The following is a 22,238-nucleotide window of genomic DNA, read 5'->3' as shown; positions in this document are numbered from 1 at the left end:
ATTCAATTCAAGCCTTCAAAGTGTTTGTACTAACTTTAAAGGTAGCAAACAGAGTGGGCCAAGGGAGATAAAGCATGAAAGCAAAACACCCAGACTCATAAGGGCAGAAACAGGCCTGAATGCTCTGCAGACATGGGTTCACGCTACAGGACTGAGCTTACACTTCTTCCCATTCACACACAGCATTGAGTCAGCATTGACATCCCAGTGAATAGCTCTGTGAAGGTGCAAGGCGGTGCTAACCAGGAGCGCTATCGCTAGCCGCCCTGCTCCTTGGCGGAACAGCCGGGGCAGCATTGATATGATAATGTTGAGGACGTTTGAGGGCCAAGGCTGGGGGACCATGGACGCTCTGTGATCCTCAGAGCCCAAAAAGGACAGATCTCCAGGGCATTGTGATTTCCCCAGTCAATGTCCTGAGTGATCGGGATAAGCCTGGCCGTGGCGCTTTAGTGCTGTCACTCAGTTGCCATTGTGGTCATGTGAACAGCCATTTTCATCACAATTCTCCCTGGGTTTGGCTCTACTGTTCTGCAATGCCTTCTCTTTTCCTATTATTTGATGCCCTCAGTCCTTCCCCTTCACTCTCCATTAGGTTTCTTTTCTCTGCCTGGTTTTTCTCTCTGTCCCCTTTTTTAAAAGAGCAGCAGACACCTCTGAGTGAAACAGGTCTGGGACGATGATGGCAATGCAGCTTTGATTATGTCAAAGGAATTTGCAGGAAACAGCAACACCTGGCGCCATATAGACTTTTTTTAATGTTTGCCTCAAAAGGAGCCATAAGATACCCTAGAAAGGTATTGATGTCCCACGAACATCTCTGCATTTTATCGTGTCACAAGCACACAAATTTGATGTGACAGACCGAGACGGAGTAATGTATAATTGACAAATGGAAGGAAAACGATACGTGGCCTTTCTTATTTTCTGTCTTTCTTTCTTTTTTTTTTACAAATTCTAAATGCTTAGTGTGCATTTGCTTTCTGATAAAAAAAAAACTAGAGAGCAACCAACTGCCTTCAGAGGACACACAATCTGTAAAGCTCAATTGAATGTAATTAAATCTCAGTATACATCCAGCTGTTGTATAAAAGGCCTTAGAGGTTTGTTGGAGAACATTTGTGAACAAACAGCATCATGAAGACCAAGAAGCAGAGCAGATGGGTCAGGGATAGAGACATGCATTTTTTTAAAAAAACATGAGTAGGTTTGAAAATAATACTAAAACCTACCAAAGCCATCCACATAACCTGAAAAGAGTGTATTAGTCAGAGAAGCCACCAAGATGACCATGGATGCTCTGCAGAGAGCCACAGCTCTTGTGTGCTCTGTTGACAGGACAACAATTAATTGTGTAATCAATTAATTGTGTATCTCAAATCTGCTCTTTATAAGAGACTGGGAAAAAGAAGGTTATTGAAAGAAAGCAATAATAATCCCCTTTGCAGTTTGCTAAAAGCCATGTAGAAGACACCCTGTTCAAATAAGCCTAAAACAGCACTTTCTGACCAACACATAAGGCCTTGTGAAGTAGGGCTGGGTATCATCTAGGATGAGCCGATTCGATACGATTCTCGATACACAGCTCACGATACGATACGATTCTCGATACATAGCTCAGCTTGCTTTGATTCCAATATCGATATTTATTACTTTTAATTAATGCTCAGTGATTCAATCACCAAAATCAGCCAAATATTATGTTTATGTTCTATTTATTGATCACAGACATATTAACAGGAAAATAAAGTGCATTTGCTTCAATGCATTTAACGTGTCACAGAAACCAAAAATGTGCCCAAACATCTGATTTTAGGGACAAAGGAGCTTCTAAAATCCTGTCGGCCTTTCCACAAATTCGTCTCACTTGCTCTCCTTCGCTGTGAACTGTAATGGTTGCGCTGTAATAACGCCCCCTAGAGGTTGGGAGGTATATTGATATTGAAAGCCAGAATATCGATATTAAATCGTTTTTAAAAATATCGATATTAATCTTTATATCGATTTTTATGCACAGCCCTATTGTGAAGGATGAAAAACTACCTCTGGAAATCACAATGATTAAACACAGCTAAAAACTGCAGGGATGCTTTTCAGTAGACACGGGAAAGGTGGTCAGTATTCATGTGAAGATGGATAGAGCTAAATGCAGGGCAATCCATGGGAAAAAAAGGTTAGATGCTCCCATAGTCTGGAGACTGAGGGAGAGGTTTCTAGTAGAACAATCTTAAACATACAGCCGTAGCTACAATGGATCGCTTTGGGTCAAAGTATATTAACATGTTACAATGCCCGAGTCACAAATGCTTTTCATGCAAACTGGACTGAGCTTGCGCTGACTTGTGAAGAAGAATGGGCACAAGAGCTTTTAGACATGCAAAGCTGGGAGAAACATGGTTAAAAGTGCTTCGACAAAATGCTGACTCAGGGAGTTGAATACGGATTAATCCCACGCTTTCCGGAATATTATTTGTAAAAAAAAAAAAAAAAAAAAAAAAAAAAAAGTAGAAGACCATTTATCTGTTTTCCTCCCATCCACAATTACAGACTTCTTTGTTTGCTGCCAGATAAAATTCCTTTAAAACTAAAGTTTATTATTGTAACTTGACAAAATGTGTAAAAAGTCAATGAATATTTTATAAAGCCACTGTAGTAGTAGTAGTAGTATGAGCAGCTACTCTTCACACACAGAGAGGAAGTGGGCGTACAGTTGGCATCCCCACGCTTTATTCAAATGCACTTTAACAAACAGCGCTGGATGGAGTGAGTTTTTCTATCAGTTTGTGTGAGGAGGAGAGCCTTCTCTCTCTTTGTGCTATTTCATTTAATTGCGTGGAGCAGAAAATAACAATGAACTCCCTTGAGGAATCTGTTGGAGGTAATGACAGAGATTGTCCCTGTGAAATGAGTTTTGCCTGCATGTGTGTGTGTGTGTGTGTGTGTGTGTGTGTGTGTGTGTGTGTGTGTGTGTGTGTGTGTGCGTGTGTGTGTGTGTGTGTGCGGGGGGAATGTTAGTGAAAAGGCGGCGTGCGCGCGCGGAGGTGAGAAAATACAGAGAAATAAAAACAGAATTAAGGGGGAGAAAAGCAGAAATATGCATATGTATGGACGGAATAGTTGTAGGTAGGCGGTGAGCTCGTGGGCTGTAAGTACACACACTCAAACACACTGGAACGTAGTAGAATGGGAGGAGTGTTTTTCTGGTTGCCAAGAACCCCGCTCCATCAACACGTCCTACCCTACAACATCTCCTCCCACATTTCCCTCTCTCCCTGCTCCACCACCTTTATTTCCCACTCTCCCGGGAAGTGACACAGAATCCTTTTTAACTGCAGTACATTCATTACAAGAGCCCTGCAACCCCCACATCCTCCATGGACACCCCTTACTCCTACCCGTTGTCTCCCCTTCTATCCTATCAGCGGGACAAAGACGGCGTACCTATCCACCTCAAGCAGCTGTCTTGGACTTTACACTCTAATTAACAGCGACACAGTTGAACATGACAGACGATTGGGCTGAAGACGATCATACTCATTCGTTCATGTGCAGTAGTAGCACATTTCTGCACCTGAAAGCGTAGGAGCGCAGAGAACAGCCTACAGACAAGCGTGGGTGTTAGAACCAAGGTGAGCCAGAACTGCAAGCTCTCAGCCGTCCTTTAAATGAAATTCCCCACTTTGAGCAAGCATTGAGTGGGCATTTCCTGTAAATACATGTGAACCTAAAAATAGTCATGTTGTTAAAAGTTTAAACCATGAGAGTATTCACTAGTAACAGTTTAAACAGCCCTGATTTGCCACAGAAAGTAATCTTTGACTATTTTCTAGATAGATAGATAGATAGATAGATAGATAGATAGATAGATAGATAGATAGATAGATAGATAGATAGATAGATAGATAGATAGATAGATAGATAGATAGATAGATAGATAGATAGATAGATAGATAGATAGATAGATAGATAGATAGATAAAAAAAATGATTTATTCAGACATATTCACAAACATGCACAGAAGCCCTTTAAACATGAGGGAAGGGCTTCGCATTGTCAGAATTTTTCCCACTTGAGCACATATCGTCCAGGATGGGAAGACGGGAGGAATTCATTGTAATACAGCAATCTGTCCGGAAAATATCCGAACATATGCAAGCATGGTGAGAGCTCATTGTCTGAACTGAAGAGCGCCTGGAGAGTGTACACTGATGCAGATGAGGAGAGGAAATGATGCCTCGAGGCCGAGCTGACAGCAGAGACTGAGAAGCAGGGAGGGGAACAGGAGAGCTGGGCGAGGGAGAGAGAAAACAAGCTGAAACATTCAGGAGAAGAGTGGAGTGTCTGCAGGACGCCATCGATCGAACACTGGCAGAAACAGACAGCCAGACCAGAAGCAGCGCAGACTGACGTGCAGCAGAGCTGTTGACCCCACACACATCTGAAGAGCAGGATTAATCAATTAAGCTGAACTTAAAGTAGTGAAGCAATTTGTCTACTCAGACGCAAGCATCAAAACAACTGGCCTTTTATAATGTACCGAGTCTGACTCAGCTCCATTATAACAGGAGGGAATAAGACTGCATGTCAAAAAAAGTAAAACCTCAATTACTATAGTGTTGAAATTAACTGGATGATGTGGACTGTACATAAACATAAACATATTTCAGTGTTTTACCTTTTGGGTTTCACAGCTGCTATACAATAAACCATTTTTAAATGAACTCAGAAATTAAATAAAACTCATTCCAATCTATATCCAACATCTTCCCATGAGGCTAAAATCTCTTTTCAGTGCAAGGTTCCTCATTACTTATAAAGTCTTAGTTTGACCCGTCCGTATATTCTTGTGCCCATGCTTGGCTTATTCTAAGGCGGTGCTAGGGGCAATTCTTTCTTGACATGCTTTCACAAAAAGAATAATAAATATAAACACAGATTTTTAAAGAAGAACTGCTGGGTGTACAATTATCCAGGCCCAGGTCTACTTAGTCTAAGTGTTTCAGATTTTGGACAAAAGAGGATCAAATGAACACCGCACTCCATAACAATGAAGCCACAATTTTGTTTAGCATCACAAGTGAACTATGGACCACATGCTAACTTTAGCGGCTAGCTTGTTATGGTATTCTCAAAGGCAAGGCAAGGCAAATGTATTTGTATAGCACATTTCAGTACAGAGACAATGCAAAGTGCTATACATGATTAAAATGTAGAAATAAACACAGAATAAAAGCAAGAAGGAATAAAATGTAGAAACAAAATAGAACATGGGATGATAGAAACTAAAAGCAAACATTAAAATCGGTTGGACTACAAAGTTGAACTAATGACGTTTCAGTAAAGCAGTTTAACTAGAACAGTCAAAGGCAATTCTAAACAAATGTGTTTTTAATCTTGATTTGAAGGCTTTTCGCACTTTTACAGTTTTCTGGAAGTTTGTTCCAGATAAGTGGAGCATAGGAACTAAATGCTGCTTCTCCATGTTTGGTTCTGGTTCTACGTATACAGAGTAGGCTGGAGCCAGAAGACCTTAGTGGTCTGGAGGGTTGATACTCTGACAACAAGTCTGTGATGTATTTAGGTGCTAAGTCATTCAGGGATTTATAGACTAACAGAAGGATTTTAAAGTCGATTCTCTGAGATACAGGGAGCCAGTGGAAGGACTTTAGAACTGGGGTGATGTGCTCTACTTTCTCAAAGAGCTAACAAATCACCTCCGGCACCCTGATTTCTGCTCTTTCTAAAATAAACTCAAACAAACTACTACCACTACTACTACTACTACTACTACTACTACTACTACTACTACTACTACTACTACTAATAATAATAATAATAATAATAATAATAATAATAATAATAATAATAATAATAATACATTTTATTTGTAAAGCACTTTTCTTTGTTCAAAGTAATCCCAAGGTTCTACAGAGTACAACAAGATTTAAAACAGGTTTAAAGCCAAAGCACAGCAACACGTTTAAGAAAAGTATTTTTTAAAGGCCTTTTTAGGCCTTTCTTAAAAGAGTCTGGGGTTTGAGGAGCCCTCAGGTGGTCTGGGAGGTGAGGAGCATGTTTTGACGAGTAAAGGTGATGTGTGTTATGGGAGATGACCAGACCTGGTGTGGTGTACCAACTAAGATAGCTTCTGTTTTTGAGCTATAAAGTTTGGAGAACGTTTTTCGCCATCCACGTCTTTATCTCCTAAAGACAGGTGCTCAATGAAGATGATGACGATGATACTGATAATGATGACGACGAAGATAACGATGTGTCAATGATAGACCAGTTTTTATATACAGTTGTTTGTCGTCAGCATAGCAATGGAATGATCTTCCATGCTGGTTAATGATGTGGCCAAGGGTTAGAGTATAGAGGGTGAACCAGGTGGGGCCAAAAAAAGACCCTTGAGGGACGCCACAGGCGACCACCTGAGTCTCCTCCCATGGAGACATATTCTGTTCTCCCAGACAGGTACGACTTGAAAAGGCTCAGGGCAGAGTCACAGAGGCCGATGGTGTGGTGAAGGCGCTGAAGTAGGATGTTGTGGTCGACTGTGTTGAAAGCTGTAGACACATCCAGAAGGAAGAGGAGGTAAGCCAGTGTCAGCCACCATCAGCAGGTCGCTGGTAACTCTGACCAGAGCTGCTTCAGTGCTATGGGCTGAACAAAAACAGGACTGGCATTTTTCAAAGAGGGAGTTTGAGTCGAGATGGTTCCGAAGATAGGCAGCAACTATTTTTTCCAGCACTTTTGTCAGGAATGGGAGGTTAGAGATGGAGAGGATTTCTGGGTCTAATGTGGGTTTCTTAAGAAGGGGTCTGATGACAGCGGATTTCAGAGCAGGTGGAACATAACCACCCTGAAGTGAGTGATTGGTGACTTGAGTAATCAGTTTGATTTGACCAGGGTTGTAGGAAAAGGGTCCAGGGCACAGGTGGAAGGTTTCATCCTGCGGATGATGTCCTTAACTTCCTGCTCAGAGATGTCGGGAAAGTAGCAGACAGGTTGGATAGTCCCAGGCTGAGGGTCGGCAATATGGACAGACACAGAATGGCAGCTGGAGAGAAGGGTTATCCTGAGATAAGACTTGTCCTGAGGAAGGTGATGAAGCTGTTGCTTCAGAACTGCTCTTCTGTGATACGGGTGTGTGAATGGGTCTGTGGCTTGAGGAGATGATTTATGGTGGAGAAAAGCTGTTTTGAGTTTCCAGGACTTTTGCGTATGATGTTTGAATAGAACTGTAACCGTGTCTTTGTGAACGACTTTGAATAGGTCTTTTGGGGTGCTATGGTTCAAAATGGAAAGGACTAGAGAACATATCATTCATGTAAGGCTTGTGCATAACTCTCCATAAGTTAGGAACTGTCTAAAATAAAATAACTACACATTTAAACTTCCCCAAGTCTACAGTCAGAGCAATTATTAAAAACTTAAAAACAACCAGAAATGTGACAAACAAGGCTGAGCACAGGTTTAATTTGCTGCCACCCACTGTTAGCAGGATTACCTAAGGAGGTTAACAAACTCACAAGAGAATTGCTTTTGCACACATACTCACCAAGGATGCCTAAAGATGTGGAAGGCACTGCAATAATGTACCCTAACTTCATATATTGACCAGATTTACAAAGAAGCTGGAAAATTGCAAAACAACCAATACATCGAAGAATACATCCAACCTCCTCACGACGATAAACTTTCCACCGGCGGATATATGATTTGACAGTATCTCTGTGAGTGGTGTGTTGATCGACTGGCTTCTCTCTGACACATCAGGCTGGCTAAGTGTCAGTCTTACCAGCTGCTCGCTGTTGCCATCGGTGGCAGAGTGCTCTCTGCGCCAAACATTTTCTGCCTCCCTCTCCGGCCTGGCTGGGCCTGATTAAAACCTTCTGCAGAAACAAGGTCATAATTCACTTAGCCATTTCCCAATTTCCGCATAATTACCCTCCCGCCTTGCGAACACTAACACACACATGCAGACTCCCGTTCGCACCACATCACCGACACAAACACATTTCCTCTCTGATTTGTGTCATTACTGAGAGGAGAGTGGTTAAAAGGTTTCAGAGTTGGCCTCTTAGTGACAGCTTAAATGGATAAAACCTCAATTAAAGACTCGCTCCCTCTCAGCCACATTCTCTCTGTGGATGGAATAAGCATAATTCTGTGCAGTTTGGTGAAGCGAAGAATCTTCTTCGGCTTTTCTTTCCCTTTTTTTTCAAGCTGCTAAATCAAACCTTCAAACTCTTTGAGACTTTCTCATCTCTGTGCATAATTAATTTTCACTAAACCTGTTGGAGAGAAACTAAATTCGGAATAAAAGTGAAAGGCCATGGTTCATGCTTAATGTTGTTGAAATCTGGACAGTATTAATAACCAAAGCTGAACGATAAGCATAATGTCTGCTGCTGTCGGCTCAGGCTGCTGGCGGACATAAAGACCTATTTCTCTCGTTCTGCTACCTTCTCCTTACTGTTCTCCAATTTTGAATTCATTGTTGTTAATCCAACCTTTAACTTTATGTACTCTGTTTTTTTTCTCTTCATAGTAGCTACATCTAGCCTGGTGTTCTGTTTAGCTGTGACGACATCCTGGGGGGCAGATCCATTGAGCTACTACTGTCAACAACTTAATCTTATGATACAAGCTGGCCCAGTCTCTCAGAGTTTAACCCCGTTTCTCTCCTAGACATAGCTGTTGGCAGAGCTTTTATTGCAACAAACTGTCTATAATCTCTTGCATCGTCTTGAACAGAAAACTGTCTCAGAGATAATCTGTGAGAAACTGTATTTTTTTCCTAGACGCAGTCACCTTTGGAGTTAGTCTGCCATTACCTCCTCTAACATAGAAAGTATTCCTGGATCAGTGCTCCTGTGCTCTTTGTGTGTCTCTCTGACTCTCTGCTCAGTCTTCTCTAACCCCCTTGTCGGTCGTGGCAGATGGCTGTTTACTCTGAGCCTGGTTCTGCTGGAGCTTTCTTCCTGTTAAAGGGGAGTTTTCCTCTCCACCTTCGCTAGATGCATGCTTGGTATGAGGGATTGCTGCAAAGTCAACGACAAAGCAGAGAACTGTCCACTGTGGCTACACGCTCCTTTAGGAGGAGTGATTGCTGCAAGTCAACAATACAATCGGCAGGGTTCCCTTAGACAGAGAACTTTTAACCAATCTGTCTGTATGATTTGAGATAGCAAGTGTTGTGAACTGGCTATGTAAAAATAAAATGTAAGGTAAAGGATGGATGGATAATAGGTCAGAGATACAACCTTTAGAGGATAGGATTGGGAATAAAACATTATATTTTCCCTACTGCTTTCTTTTCCGTACTCTTCCAGAAAAGGAAACGTCCATTCAAGACCTCTCCAGATTTCGCAGGACTGTGAAGCAACTTTGTGCAGGGCCTTTGTCGGCACGAGGTCAATTTCAACATGTGCATTCATTGAATACAGAAGCCGTCTATCATGTAACTGTCCAGCCTTTATGTAGCAAAGTACTAATTGTCTCCTCTGTAGAGTTTATAAGTGATAGGCCGCTCTGCTGTGCTGTGATCGGGTTCAGCATATGGCCTCAGACTGCTGCTAGGCTGCTATCATTAGCCATGATATCAACACACCATATGAGCATCTGGTATCTGCATGTGTGTGCATGTGTGTGTGTGTGTGTGTGTGTGCAAGCACTGACAGTCTATATTAGTACCCCCCTCCTCCTGCTCAAAATCTCCAGCGCCTTTGGGAAATAGAGTAGGCATCAATGGAGACGCTTACACACCACATGCACACTAATACCTAACCCGCTTCGAAACAACTTGTAAACATCACAACCTTGTTATTAGCACCTGATTACACTCCTGGAGCTTAGGTATCGGCTTACAGGGCAACAGTGAGATCAACAACATCTGGTGTGTGAAACTGTACGAGTGTTGTTGTGTACTGCCAAGAAATCAGTTGCTGCGGGATCCGTTTTCTCTATGGACAGCTTTTTTTTTTTTTCTGGGTGGGAGACGTGGATTTTTGACACCCCCTATATCTTTCCTAAAAAATGAAGATAATGAAGGGAAATGTTTAATTTAATCATTTCAAGCAAGAAAAAAAAAATATGGTTGCAACGCTCAAAAGGCAAAATTTGAAGCTACAAAAGGACTAATGAAGCTTATAGACCATGCAGTGTTGGACGTTTTTAGAGAAGAGCACAGAGGCACAAATCAAAGCCTATGGCCAGTTTCTGATGACATTCTTCAGTGAGCTTACAATTTCTCTTTTGGAAATAATTTATAAGAATGTTTATTCAAGATTTACCGCCTCGAGCGAGCGGCCACTAATAGTGGTGACATCACACTGTGTGTGAGAGAGAGAGAGAGAGAGAGAGCGATCACTGTAAAACATGATGCAACTTTTTTTATACAAAGTCACAATGCATACAGAGTTTATTTTTTTTAAAACTCATTAGCACAGCTAGCCGAGTCAGCTTGACTAAAGCAGTAGTAACTGTGTGTATTCCTTCGAGAGCGCAGACCATCTCCTGAACTTTACAGAAGGTGTCCAACATATTCTTATCCAGCATGCTCCACAACCACGGCAGCAGGAGGGGGCGTACGGGGGGGTTGGGACCCCCCTGAAAATGGCTATGCCTCCCCTTTAACCCCACTCCCATCCAAGTGAAGTAGATGATTGCCGATTCATATTTTGTGGTCCTTGTTCGTGATCCAAAGTCCGATTATATCACGTTTCCATGCCTGCTCTGTGTGCTATCATGTCAATCAAGCTGTCCCTGGATCCGGGCTACACATTTCGTAGAAGAAAAAAAAAAAACACAAACCCATGAACCTGCTCTGACTATGATGGAAAACAGTAGGGACCCTCTCTTGGAGCTTCCAGCTGGGTTTGCATCATGATGCAAAAAGCATCTGGTGCACGGCTCAGTGAAAACCAAAGCATTTATTCCTGAAGTAACTAAACACATTAAAAGGTCCTTTAGATCACCACATTGCTTCTCTCTACTGCAGCCAGTCCAGTTCTCTGTTGACAGAAAAAGGTTTTGCTCAAGAAACCGGGAAAAATATAATACATCAACTGGTACCAGTAGGACAGTTCCTTCTTCTCTTCCATATTTTCTGGGCTGATTCTAAACGTACAGCTCTGGGTTGTTTAAAGGTGCATCATCAAAAAGAAATGAACCATAGCAATTGATCACAAATGTACCATTTACTAATAAACTCTTATTTTTCTATGTGTAATAAATATACTAAGCAAATTGAACAAGGATACAGTTTTATTCAAAATAAAACACAGATACCATTTTACTCCTGCGATATTAATAACTGAAATATTAATAATGATAACAGGACAAAAGATGAGAAGTGTTGGATGACGCAGTACCGGTACATTATATTTTCCATTCTTAGAAAGAGATTTTATGTTGTTTTTTTCATCTTAATTACAGCAGCTTCTTCTTTTTATATTGTTAAAAGCAGTATGTTAATTTAGCTGTGTATTATGATAAGCATTTAGTAACATGCATTTAACATTTTTTATAGCCATTATAGCCTGGCATCAGTAAATCTGTCATATCTAAATTTATTATTAGCTGCCGCGTCAAGTTTAATTGGATACCTCTAACAGTATTATAAAGGCATATTTGTAATGGACGTTTAGTATTGCTACATGTAAAAAACTGACTTGGTCATAATTGTTGATGCTTAAGAGTCAGAAATAATAAATATACTTTGTCTTAAGTCAAGCTGCCGCAAAACTTTACAAACATTTTTTTTTATAAAATAGAAACACCAGGTCCTAACACTAGATCCAGAACAAAGTAAGCACTAATTATACAGTTTATGCCAACCTGAATATCAAAATTTTAAGTCAGAAAATAAAAATAACAACTACTGCACAAAGCATGTGACTTTCTTAAGAGGTCAGCTTGTGTTGTTTTTCCATTAAAAGGTTTTATGAACAATCAAGAAAACGACCAATTCCTCTTCCCCCAAGGAGTTTAAGATGCAACTTCCTCCATATGGATTCCTCTGAATATGTTTCTTTAAAATCTTGAGGATCATCAAGATGTTTTTGTCGACTGTGAGACGGGCCTCTACGATCTGTTTGGTCAGCAATGGTCTGGGGCTTGGACTCCACCTTTAAATGTAATTTTTCCATACTTTTCTTTCTTTACGTTGAATCATGAACACTGATCTTAACTGAGGCAGGTAAGGGCAGCTGTGCTTTAAATGTTTCTCTTGGTTCTTTCATAACCTCCTATATGAGTCCACTGCTGTTCAACTTTTTCTGCATTAGTGGATAATAGCTTTTAACCCTTTCCAGACCAATGGATGTAAATGATGTGAATTTCAAATTTTTTCTTGAGATGTTTCAGAATAAGGCATGATGTGTTACTTCTTTGAGATATTTTAGCCTACTTCACGTTGTCAGACAGCAAGTGAAAACAGAAGGAATCTGTGAAAGAGCAAATAATTTTTGCTTCTATGGGTTCTTGCTGTCTATATCTGATTATATTTTCTTTTTATTCTCTTCCGGCTGTGTAGTATCTGATTAAACCTTCTTCGTCTCCACATTTGTTCCAACATATCAACACTAAACTGCCTCTATTAAGCTGGTCTCATTCTGATTCTTTTCCAGTTTTGTTTGTTTTAATGCAAGCATTTCCTCAGAAAATCTAAAATAAAGCAATGCTGCTGCCTAATCTAATAACCTTCATTCTAAACCCCCACCATATAGCACCTGACAGTAGATTAACACAGATGTCCTTGGGTGTTTTCGGATGCCAGTTTTTGTTCCAGCCTTCTGTGTTGTTGCTTTTTAACAACTAAATTTCCCTGGCGACCCGATTAAAGGCTATCAGTGCAGCCGAGCAGCAGATTGTGGTCAGCGATTGAACCGGCAACATGGAGGAGAGGACGGGGTGCACGTTTGGAGCTCCCTGTGTTTTTTACGTCTGTGCACACCTGGCCAGAGCCCAGGTGCAGCCGTCAGACGGTAGGTTCTGGAAGGTTGCTGTAATTGGGCATCAAGGAAGGCACCAGGCAGGAGCTTTTTAATCATTCTCCTACTGCTCAGAAGGCATTATGGTAGGAAAAGCAATCGCTCACCCTCCCAGTGACATCTTTAAGTCATTTAAACTGTTCTGTAAAATCATTTACATGTGGCTTGATGAGAATGCAGTTAAACAACACATGTTCAGAAAGCTATATAGAAACCAGGTCTAAGAGAGCAGAAAAACAGGCGCCAATACAGATTATTTGATTTATAATGAGAAATAACAGCTTTTAACAGCTACGGTTTTCAAGGAATCCCATGTTTCAAGACTGATTTTGTTTAGATTTTATCATAACATGCATTTCACGCTTTAATCAAAGTTGAGGTTTACTAGAGCTAAACATGCAGATGTCAAATTTCCAGTCTCCAATCTCAACAAATGTGGGCTTGATCTGTTGCATAAAGGTTTGAGAAACACTGAACCCATACTTATCCTGTATAATTTCTTAATGTTTGGGGTAGTTTCCCGCATTCCTGCATGCCCAGACTAACAGACCGTCACCAATTAAAAACAGTATCTGCTGAACATTACTGTCATCTTAATCAAGGTCCATAAATACCTGTCATGAGCTACTACTGAGGGAAGGCATTGCTTTCAGAGCATCATTGGGTGATGTTCTGAAAATGAACGAAGCCTGCAAGAATACACGTTTTAGCATTTTTAAATTCACCGCACTACACATTCAGCTTTTTTGAAACACTGAAAATTACAAAAATGTCAAATAACCAGTAGGAATTGTTTTTTGTGTTGCTATAATTAACATACCATCATACATCCACAGCTTGAATCACACTGACTCTACACCAAACCTCCGAGATTTGAATTTCTAATATATTTTGGTTCAGTCTTATTTTTTTCTGTTTGTCTTAGTTCCAAACTATGTCCATCGATCAATAAAAACTCCACACAAAAAAATAGTGAATCCCTGAGAATCAACTTTCTCTTGAATCTAAACCGAAAAATTTTCCAGTCCGTCTCAGAACCAGAGATTTAACAATCAGGGTTTTCCTCGCCGATACCAGTTTCCAACCATCCTTGAGATCTTACCTCCCATTTCTGATTTTCAATAAATCCAACTCGTTTTTTTTAAGGACTGTAGCACAGGTTTATTTATAGAGTCCCCATATATGCATCAAAACCTAAGTCCGTAGCCTGTTTCTGATTTTCGCAAAACGCAAAAAGGGCCTCAAATGATAATGCATTTGTGATATAAAGTTATTTTTTGTGATTCGATTTAAAAACAGGAATACATAAGTAAAAAAAAAAATAAAATAGTATATCAACTGTTGAGAAACATTAGCCAATTTGGATCTTTGGTCGAATAATAGGTGCATCTGTAGTGCTTTCCTTAGAATCTAAACTATACTATCCTTCCTTCAAACTACATCAGCACCACAATCACCCTTCCATTTTCACAGCAATGCATCTGATTAGCTGATCATCTCAGTAAAAACATTGATTGAAGAAATAAAGCAACATTGAAGACAAAATAGTTGGCTCAATATTTCAGAGTTTTGTTGTTTTTTTTTTGTTGTTTTTTTTTTTGGTTGATCCATAACAGGAGGCTTTGGTCATTACCCGAAAGAGCGGGAACATAAAGTGTAGGCGTAGGAAAGAAAAACAAGATCTAAAAGCAAGGAAACCCCTTTTAAAATGGTGGGAAGATTCAGTCCAACCTAATTTGGCAGTTTCCTATTACAGCACACCACAAAGTAACAACCTCCCACAGAGGGCTTCATGTGAGAAGGTACCGAGCGCAGTCCTACAAGAAAGGAAATCCAGCTTATTAATGAGGGGGGACAGAAAATTCGCCCTGATCCCTTTTAACATGCATGTCCCACATTCCTCCTCTCATTTACAAGACAAAAACCTTTCCCAATAATAATAACAAAAAGATGATTTACTTCCACAAAGAGACGCGCAGAAGCATGGGAGAACCAACAACATTGAATCATATAGCGCCAACACCAGTGATCCATCACGCAGGAGTTCCCTATTGCTTTTAATTAATGGGGCCTCGGTTCAGCGCATCTATACACACACACCTGCACACCCGGCAACCAGGATCCATTCACCCGTGTACGCAGCGCGGCCTTATTATTCATCACTAATGAATTATCTGATCCTTGTGTCGTGTGATTAGAAGGAAAGGTGCAGCTTCCTTATGTGAGGAGGACAAGGGGTAAGATTCAAGCACGGGGCGAGCTCACGGATTGAAACTGTTTCTGTGAGCAGATATTTTTAGTCTTTGGTGGATCTGGATGACAGATGGGTTGGCTGATAGGCTAGTGGTGGCATGTCAGGATTCTCTCTCTGTTGCAAAACACACGCCATAAACCCATCTGATCAGAGCTACGCATCACTACTTTTATTAAGTTGACTACTTTGATTACTTTCAGTAAGTTGCATTACAACATCCCATTGTAATGCAGCTCAAAACCCATCAGCATCCTTCAAGACTTTCCTCCTCTGTCCTCTCACAGCATCACTCGCACTTGCATTATTTGCCTCCCGCCTTGCGTGACGCGTGTCTGCTCGCTCTCTCCAACGAGCGGCATGAATATAAAATAATTTCCAGCTTCAGATCAGCTACAAAACACGTGGAAGCTCAGTATTAAGAGGAGAAAAGTCAGCTAGCTGCCACAGCTGGTCACGTTTCAATGGCCTGCCCTGTCGGTGACACCATCATGGATGGACGCACGAATGCAACATAAACAAAAACAGCAAAAAAAAGACAAAAACAAAAAAAACTAATTAAATTAAAAAGCACAACCTAATCACTTGCAAAATATGCAACTGATAAATTGAGAGATATCGCTAATCAAGTTAACGGCCGTGTTATTGGATTACACTCGTACACATGTATACGGACGCTCACAGCGGTGGTTAATTGCCAGGTGGTGGAAGATAATGTGTGATTTAACGGACTGCTGGATTTGTATCTGTTTCCGTCACCCATCAGTGAGCAGAGACATCTGTAGCAGGGCAAACACTTACTTCCGCGTAGATTAAAAAAAAACACACACACATCTATAGACACTTTTACACCCTAATAGGGCTGTACACCGCAGAAACACATGTGCAAACATGCAGGAATTTGCTCCGCTTCATGCATCTGTATGCATGTGTAAGTGCATGCATGTGTAATCCTTGGTAGCCTGTTTCTTGTGGTTGATGAGTGGCCCGGGGTTAGGAGCTGCTAGAGAAGCTGAAGCGTCCTGAGGCTTAACAATATGTTTACCACTCAAACTGACTGCAGTAGTACAGCTTATTATTGGCCTTGCAAGCCTCCGCACTACACTGTGAGTTAGAGGAACTCCACGGAGGCTGGCTGCCAGTGGATAGAAGGCACGCCAGCCGAGTCTCCGACTGTTGGATGGTGGAAATCTAAATAAATGGTGGAAACATGACATGAGAAACAGAATATATATATATATATATATATATATATATATATATATATATATATATATATATATATATATATATATATATATATATATATATATATATATATATATATAGTGCATAAAAGGGGAAATTTTTATTTTTATCGTTTTTCTGCAGTTTCTCAGTCTTTTGGCCTGCCAGTATCCATGGCTCTTTGTTTGCTAATTAGGGAAGAATGATAATACTGCAAAAAATGTTAGAGATGCACTGACTGGGCCGATACAGATTTTTGGTTTTCTTTGTGCCTGCCCTGTGGATTCTGATCTTTTTTTCTTTTCTTTTTTTACTGTAGAGCAGAGTCTCAAAAGATGGGTGCGCCCCCTAGAGGGAACGCAATGTCACTTGGGGGCGGGGCGGGGGGGGGGGGGGTATTCATTTAAGTATTTGTTGTTGTTTTTTGAGTTTTTTTTCTTTTTTGCTTATTTGTTTGTTCTCCAGAGGAATCTAATGCATATACTAAATACTGAATATTTTTGCCAAGCAACAGCCTTGATCTGTGTGTTTGTTTTCTCTGTATACAAACTGTGAAATTTGCCTCTATGATATTCATATCACTGTAAAAAATGAAGTTTTCATAAAGTTATTTGTTCTCTTTGCACAATCAGACTTTATGGTGTATAAAAAAAATGTGTGTTGCTTTGAGTCTGTGTTTGAATAACAAGTAAAGGTTGACGGAGGAGTTTAATTTAATTTCAGTTTTGTTTAAATGTACTTCTATATTTGATTGTTTTTTTCATTTTGAACAAAATGTAGGAAAATGTGACACTTTTTTGCAAAGGCTCTGATTGCAGTCGGGCAACAAATCGTGGTCGGCCCTTGAACCAGGACCACAGAGGAAAGCATATTTCGATCTCCTAGAGGGGTGTGGGGGGAATACACAACACAATTGTAATAATTAAACAGAAGAAATAAAGTAAAATAATTTTGCTCATTTTGATTGTTTTTTTCTTCTTAAGGTCTCGTTTAGTCTTCCTAAGAAGGGCGGGCCAGCCTGAAAAGTTTGAGACTCACTGCTCTAAGGAGTATAAGGTTTAAAATAACTTCTTTGATACCAACAGCAATGTTGAATTCATGCCAAAACGAAGGCACTTCAAGATTAGCCTCATTTATGCATAAAAGCTATTTCTCCACAAGCATTTACAAGTCATACTTTTAAGTTTAAGACATGTTTTAAAATTCCTGCAATAAGATGGATTTATAGAAGAAAATCAGTGGGGACTGTTGGCTTTAATACTTTTAACCAATAGGATAAAAACAGATGGCTGTTTGTTTGTTTTTAAGTATTTGACCTTACAGAGAATTACAATCAGCTTTTTTTGAATAGAGAGGGACAGAATGACAGACAGCTCCAGATTTTCTTTTACACTCAACAGGACCATGGACCGTGGTAGATTTTCACTATCTAGCATTATACTGCTAATCTACTAAAATTATGGATTAATGACTTGAAAGAAATGCATATTGGTGTAAGCGATGGGGTAAAGCTAATGTGAACTGGGGAAAGGGTACATCATTGTAAATGATCATGTAAAATACATGTAGAAAATAAATAAAAAGTTCACAAAATAGTATTAATTATAAAACCTGTGCAAACAATTGCAGATACTGGGATATTATAAAATAACACCGGTTTAGCACTGAGTAATTTGCAGTCAGCCTTGTTTTTCAGTGTGCATGACACATTACACAACTCAACCCATGGAAGAGAAAATAATTACCCTTGAAGGGTGTAAATCCAACAGAAAAGTTGAGAAATGCAGGCATCTGTCCTAAACCTTTATCTCACTTTTACTAAATGGAAACAATAAAAAGAAAACTGCTGGTTGATGCAATTATAGACGAAAAAAATTCTAGTATTAAGTTTTAAACCATTTAATCAATCTGAAATGATGCCAATATGTGCATATATATATATATATATATATATATATATATATATATATATATATATATATAGAAGAGTTATAAGATTATCCCCATTTCTGCATCAAAGCATATGTACATAATCTGTGTTTCTGTCCTTACAAACAGAAAAAAAAAAACACAAATTGTAATTTTCCTTTGATCACTTATGATCAATAAGGTCAAATACTGAAAAGCAAACAGCTATCTTTTTTATCCTATTGGTTAAAAGTATCTGATTTTTATTAAACTCGAAAAAGGAGCTTTAAAGTGCACATTGTTTGTTGATGCATTTTAAGACCCAAATGACAAGACTTCTTAGTTTCAATGCAATTATATGAATAGTGGGGAGAAAATTCAGATTTTTCAGTATCTGATTTGCCAATCACCAATCACCACAGCTGATCAGGTATAAATTGGCAGATTCCAATTTTTGGTCGATTAGTTGTTGCATCTCTAAAAATAAATAAATAAAGAGTTATTGCTTCTTACTGTTCAGGCTGGCATCACTGTGTCTGAGCACAGTGAAGAACTGCAAATTGCTGGGATGTGAGGATCAGGGATGAGACAGGTCCACAGAGATCACGGTGTTCTTTAATTAACCACCGTCTCTGTTTTTTTTTTTTTTTCCTTATGAAAGACCCTCACACTGCACTGGCTAGAATATTCTGCCTCTGGGATGAAAACAGTAGCGTTAGGAAAGGAGGGGGAAGAAACTGCTGGGCTTTGCAGAACTCTGGTCCAAGAGCATCAGGTTAAAGGTTATGGCAGCTCCAGCCTCTTATTATTTCTCCTTAAGAAAAATAAAGAGTAAAACACATCTGCTGGCTGTGAATGTGCAGCAACAATCAGCAGACAAACAGCTGAATTATAAGAGCATGCTTTGTCAAGGTTAGCGCTGCTCAAGTTACGTCTTGCTGATTGTGTGGACGCCCACCTCATTTCTCCATTTCTCTCCTTTATCCCTTTAAGCATCCCCTACAAAAACCATCTTCTGTCTCTGATCTAAAAACTGAAGGTTGAATTTCATTTGCATTTATTACCAAAATTAAGGTACAGGGTGGGGGTGTGGGGAGTGGTGGTCTGGAAACAAAAATTATACGGAGAAAAACAAAAAAAAATTCAGTTTTCCCCGTTTTATTGCCATTTTGCTTCCAGTATCACATTGCAAACGAAGACCTTAGTGGGCTCCTCTTCTGTTACTATTTCCACTACTTACAGCAGTCATTTTAAGAGCTGTGAAATAAATCCCTCTTGCCTCTAATAGTTTTATTTCAAGCCGTAAGCTAGAAACCACTGGCCCACAGTTCGAGCTGGCACCGGCGCTTATAGGCATTTATCCCCCCCGTCTGTCCGAAAACAACAGCTTATTGTCTCAACCCTTGTATGATGTTTGTGCCCTTTATAGTACAAAATCTTTACTTTTCTTACTGCTCACCCACAGAAACAGTAGATGCTGCAGAATGACACGCAATATCTTCTGAGCGACTCATAGTACCAGAAACCATTCACAAAGACGGGACTCAGGGCATGGTGAGTCAAAGGAAAAGGATGCAGTACGGGAAGATACGACAATTTTTGCAATTGGATTATTTCGCAAACGCTATAAAACAATCTGCAAGCTAGATTTAAAGAAAATCTTTCAGTGGCTCAAGACAAACTGCATCCAAAACGTGTTCGTTTTCATATGAATGTACACATGCATGAAAGACTTTTACTATCCCGCTGCAGACTGGTGCTGCATTCCTTATAAAGCTCAGGGATAGAGCCAGGCATAAACTCAGGGGAAGGATGTTTATATATTTAAAAAAAAAAAATAGGAAAAAAAAAGATACAAGCAAAGAGCGAAGGATTAGGGGGATAACAGAAAGACTAAGGCTCTGTGTGTAAACAGGAAAAAAGGGGGTTAGGGACTGAAAGGACTAGAAGGAGAGAGCAACTTGGAGAGGGAGAGATTGAACAGTGACACCGCGGCAACACAATGGGGTCAGCATGAAGAAGTGCTCCTAATTGAATCACACAGAAGAGAAGACAGTAAGACAGAGGAGATGAGAGCTGGAGGAGTCACATTCGCTCCCTTTTCTCTATGCATGAATATAGGAAGGGGGGGAGAAAAAAAAAACTTTCGCAAGCAGGCTACAAGGAGAAGGAATATAAATATGAGTGAACAGCTGGGGAGCAGAAGGTGTTGAAAAGATGCTTGGGAGCCACCTTGACCACACAGTGGGGGTCTGGCAGAGCAGGATTCAAGAATAGCTCCGCCGAAATTCTCTCTTTACGCTTGGGCAACCTTTTCCATCAAGAGGGGGGAAATAGATGAGCATGCATATATATATATATATATATATATTATATATATATATATATATATATATATATATATATATATCACATGCAAAAGGAGCAGGTAATGCATACAAATATTAAAATGAGCCTTGTAGACTGTATGAAAAGGCGACAGAGAGAGGTAAAGAAGGGGGTCTTACTGTATGTTGGAGCTGTTCCAGTAAACGGAGTGCCTGTTGGCTGACACCTGGAGCACGCTGCCCCAGGTGAGACTCGTAAGCACCCAAAGAGACAGCGCTGCCAGAGCCATGCTCCCGGCTCCTCTCTCGGTCCCTGCGGCCACTCTCTCTCTCCCTCTCTCTCTCTCTCTCTTGCTCTCGGTCACCCCACCAAACAGCGCGGCTCAAACATCCCAGCAATGCCTAACAGGCGAGAAGGAGGCAATTAAAAATATATATATATATTAATAACAAAAATCATTTGAAAAGGCTTTGTGCGTGCATGCATACAAACGGGCTACTTTCAGAGATGCTGCTTGGTTAATAAGTGTTGGGAAAGTCTATTGTGAAGGCAGGCTGTGCGAACCTCCTCCTCCTCCTCTTCCTCTTCCTCTTCCACCAGCGGATCCCAGCTCTTCAAACAACGGGGTTTATGGTCCGGGTTTATAACCAAGGCGGCCCCCCCTTCCTCCTCCTCTCACCGGGGAGCTGCTGCTGCTCAGGCCGCCAGAGGAAGCGTCGCAGGGTCGGCGCTGGGTCCAAGCGGGAGGTCGGTGCTCCTCGGGGTCTTTAAAGCAGTCCGAGAAAGAGTTGCGTGCAGCTTGATTTAAATTAAATAAAAAAAAAAAAAATCAACATTAGAAGACCTCCTTCTTTTTAGTGTTTTTTTATGTATTTTGTCTGTTGCAGCTTGTTTCCTTTCCCCCCCAATAAATGCGCAGAAGATGTCAGATCTGCAGCAAAGCATGAAAAACAAACTCAAGCTTTTCTTCCTTTTTGTGCACGGCGAGCAGGCTGGCCGCGCGTCGCTCTCCTTCCCCTTCTCTCTCCTCCTTCTCCTCCTCCTCTTCTCCCACTATTTGGTAGGCAGCACTCGTTCACTTTTGTAACTCCACCCCCCCTGCTACCCTGCGAGCGAAAGGCAGAAAAAAAAAAAAAGAGCGGCGCGTTTCTCCCAAGATTTGTGGCACAGTTGCGGCACGTCTCCGGACACCAGCGCGACTTCAAGGTTTTTTCCGCTTCACACCGATGCTGCAAAAAGTGCGTCTCTGTCTTCATGCGAGCCGGCGATCATCTGCAGCCAGCTTCTGCTTCTTCTTTTTTTCGTTTTTTTTTTTTTTACCCCCCTTCACTACAGTAAATCACACACGCATGTCTTTTTAATGCAAAGACTGAAATAAACAAATAAATAAATAAAGACATCCTTGTATTGGGGGGGGGAGCAGATTCACCTCCAAACACTGTAGGTGAGTTGGATTCATCTTGAGTCCTCCTCTGGCAGGGAGAAAGCCCTCTGGGAAATGGTGACTCACCACAAAACTGAACCAA

General features: G+C 40.6%; 1 protein-coding gene across 3 annotated transcripts in view; it reads right to left on the bottom strand.

Moving 5' to 3' along the window:
- The window catches only part of efna3b (ephrin-A3b), a 118,476-nt gene extending 96,674 nt beyond the window's left edge, over positions 1-21,802 (bottom strand). The window contains exons 1-2 of one of the 3 annotated variants that reach the window (XM_021318158.2): positions 21,201-21,802; positions 20,892-21,113 (exon numbers count right to left, since the gene is read on the bottom strand). In XM_021318158.2, coding sequence (XP_021173833.2) covers positions 20,892-21,001 — 110 coding nt within the window. In that variant the 5' untranslated portion in view covers positions 21,002-21,113; positions 21,201-21,802. The remainder of the gene's footprint in view (positions 1-20,891; positions 21,114-21,200) is intronic. The other 2 variants (XM_012865835.3, XM_012865834.3) reach the window with 2 other exon arrangements.
- Positions 21,803-22,238: the final 436 nt, after the last annotated feature.

Source organism: Fundulus heteroclitus, chromosome 3 (genome assembly GCF_011125445.2).
Source record: "Fundulus heteroclitus isolate FHET01 chromosome 3, MU-UCD_Fhet_4.1, whole genome shotgun sequence".
NCBI lineage: Eukaryota > Metazoa > Chordata > Actinopteri > Cyprinodontiformes > Fundulidae > Fundulus > Fundulus heteroclitus.
The sequence above is the reverse complement of the archived record's forward strand: the minus strand, read 5'-3'. Positions and strand labels throughout refer to the sequence as shown.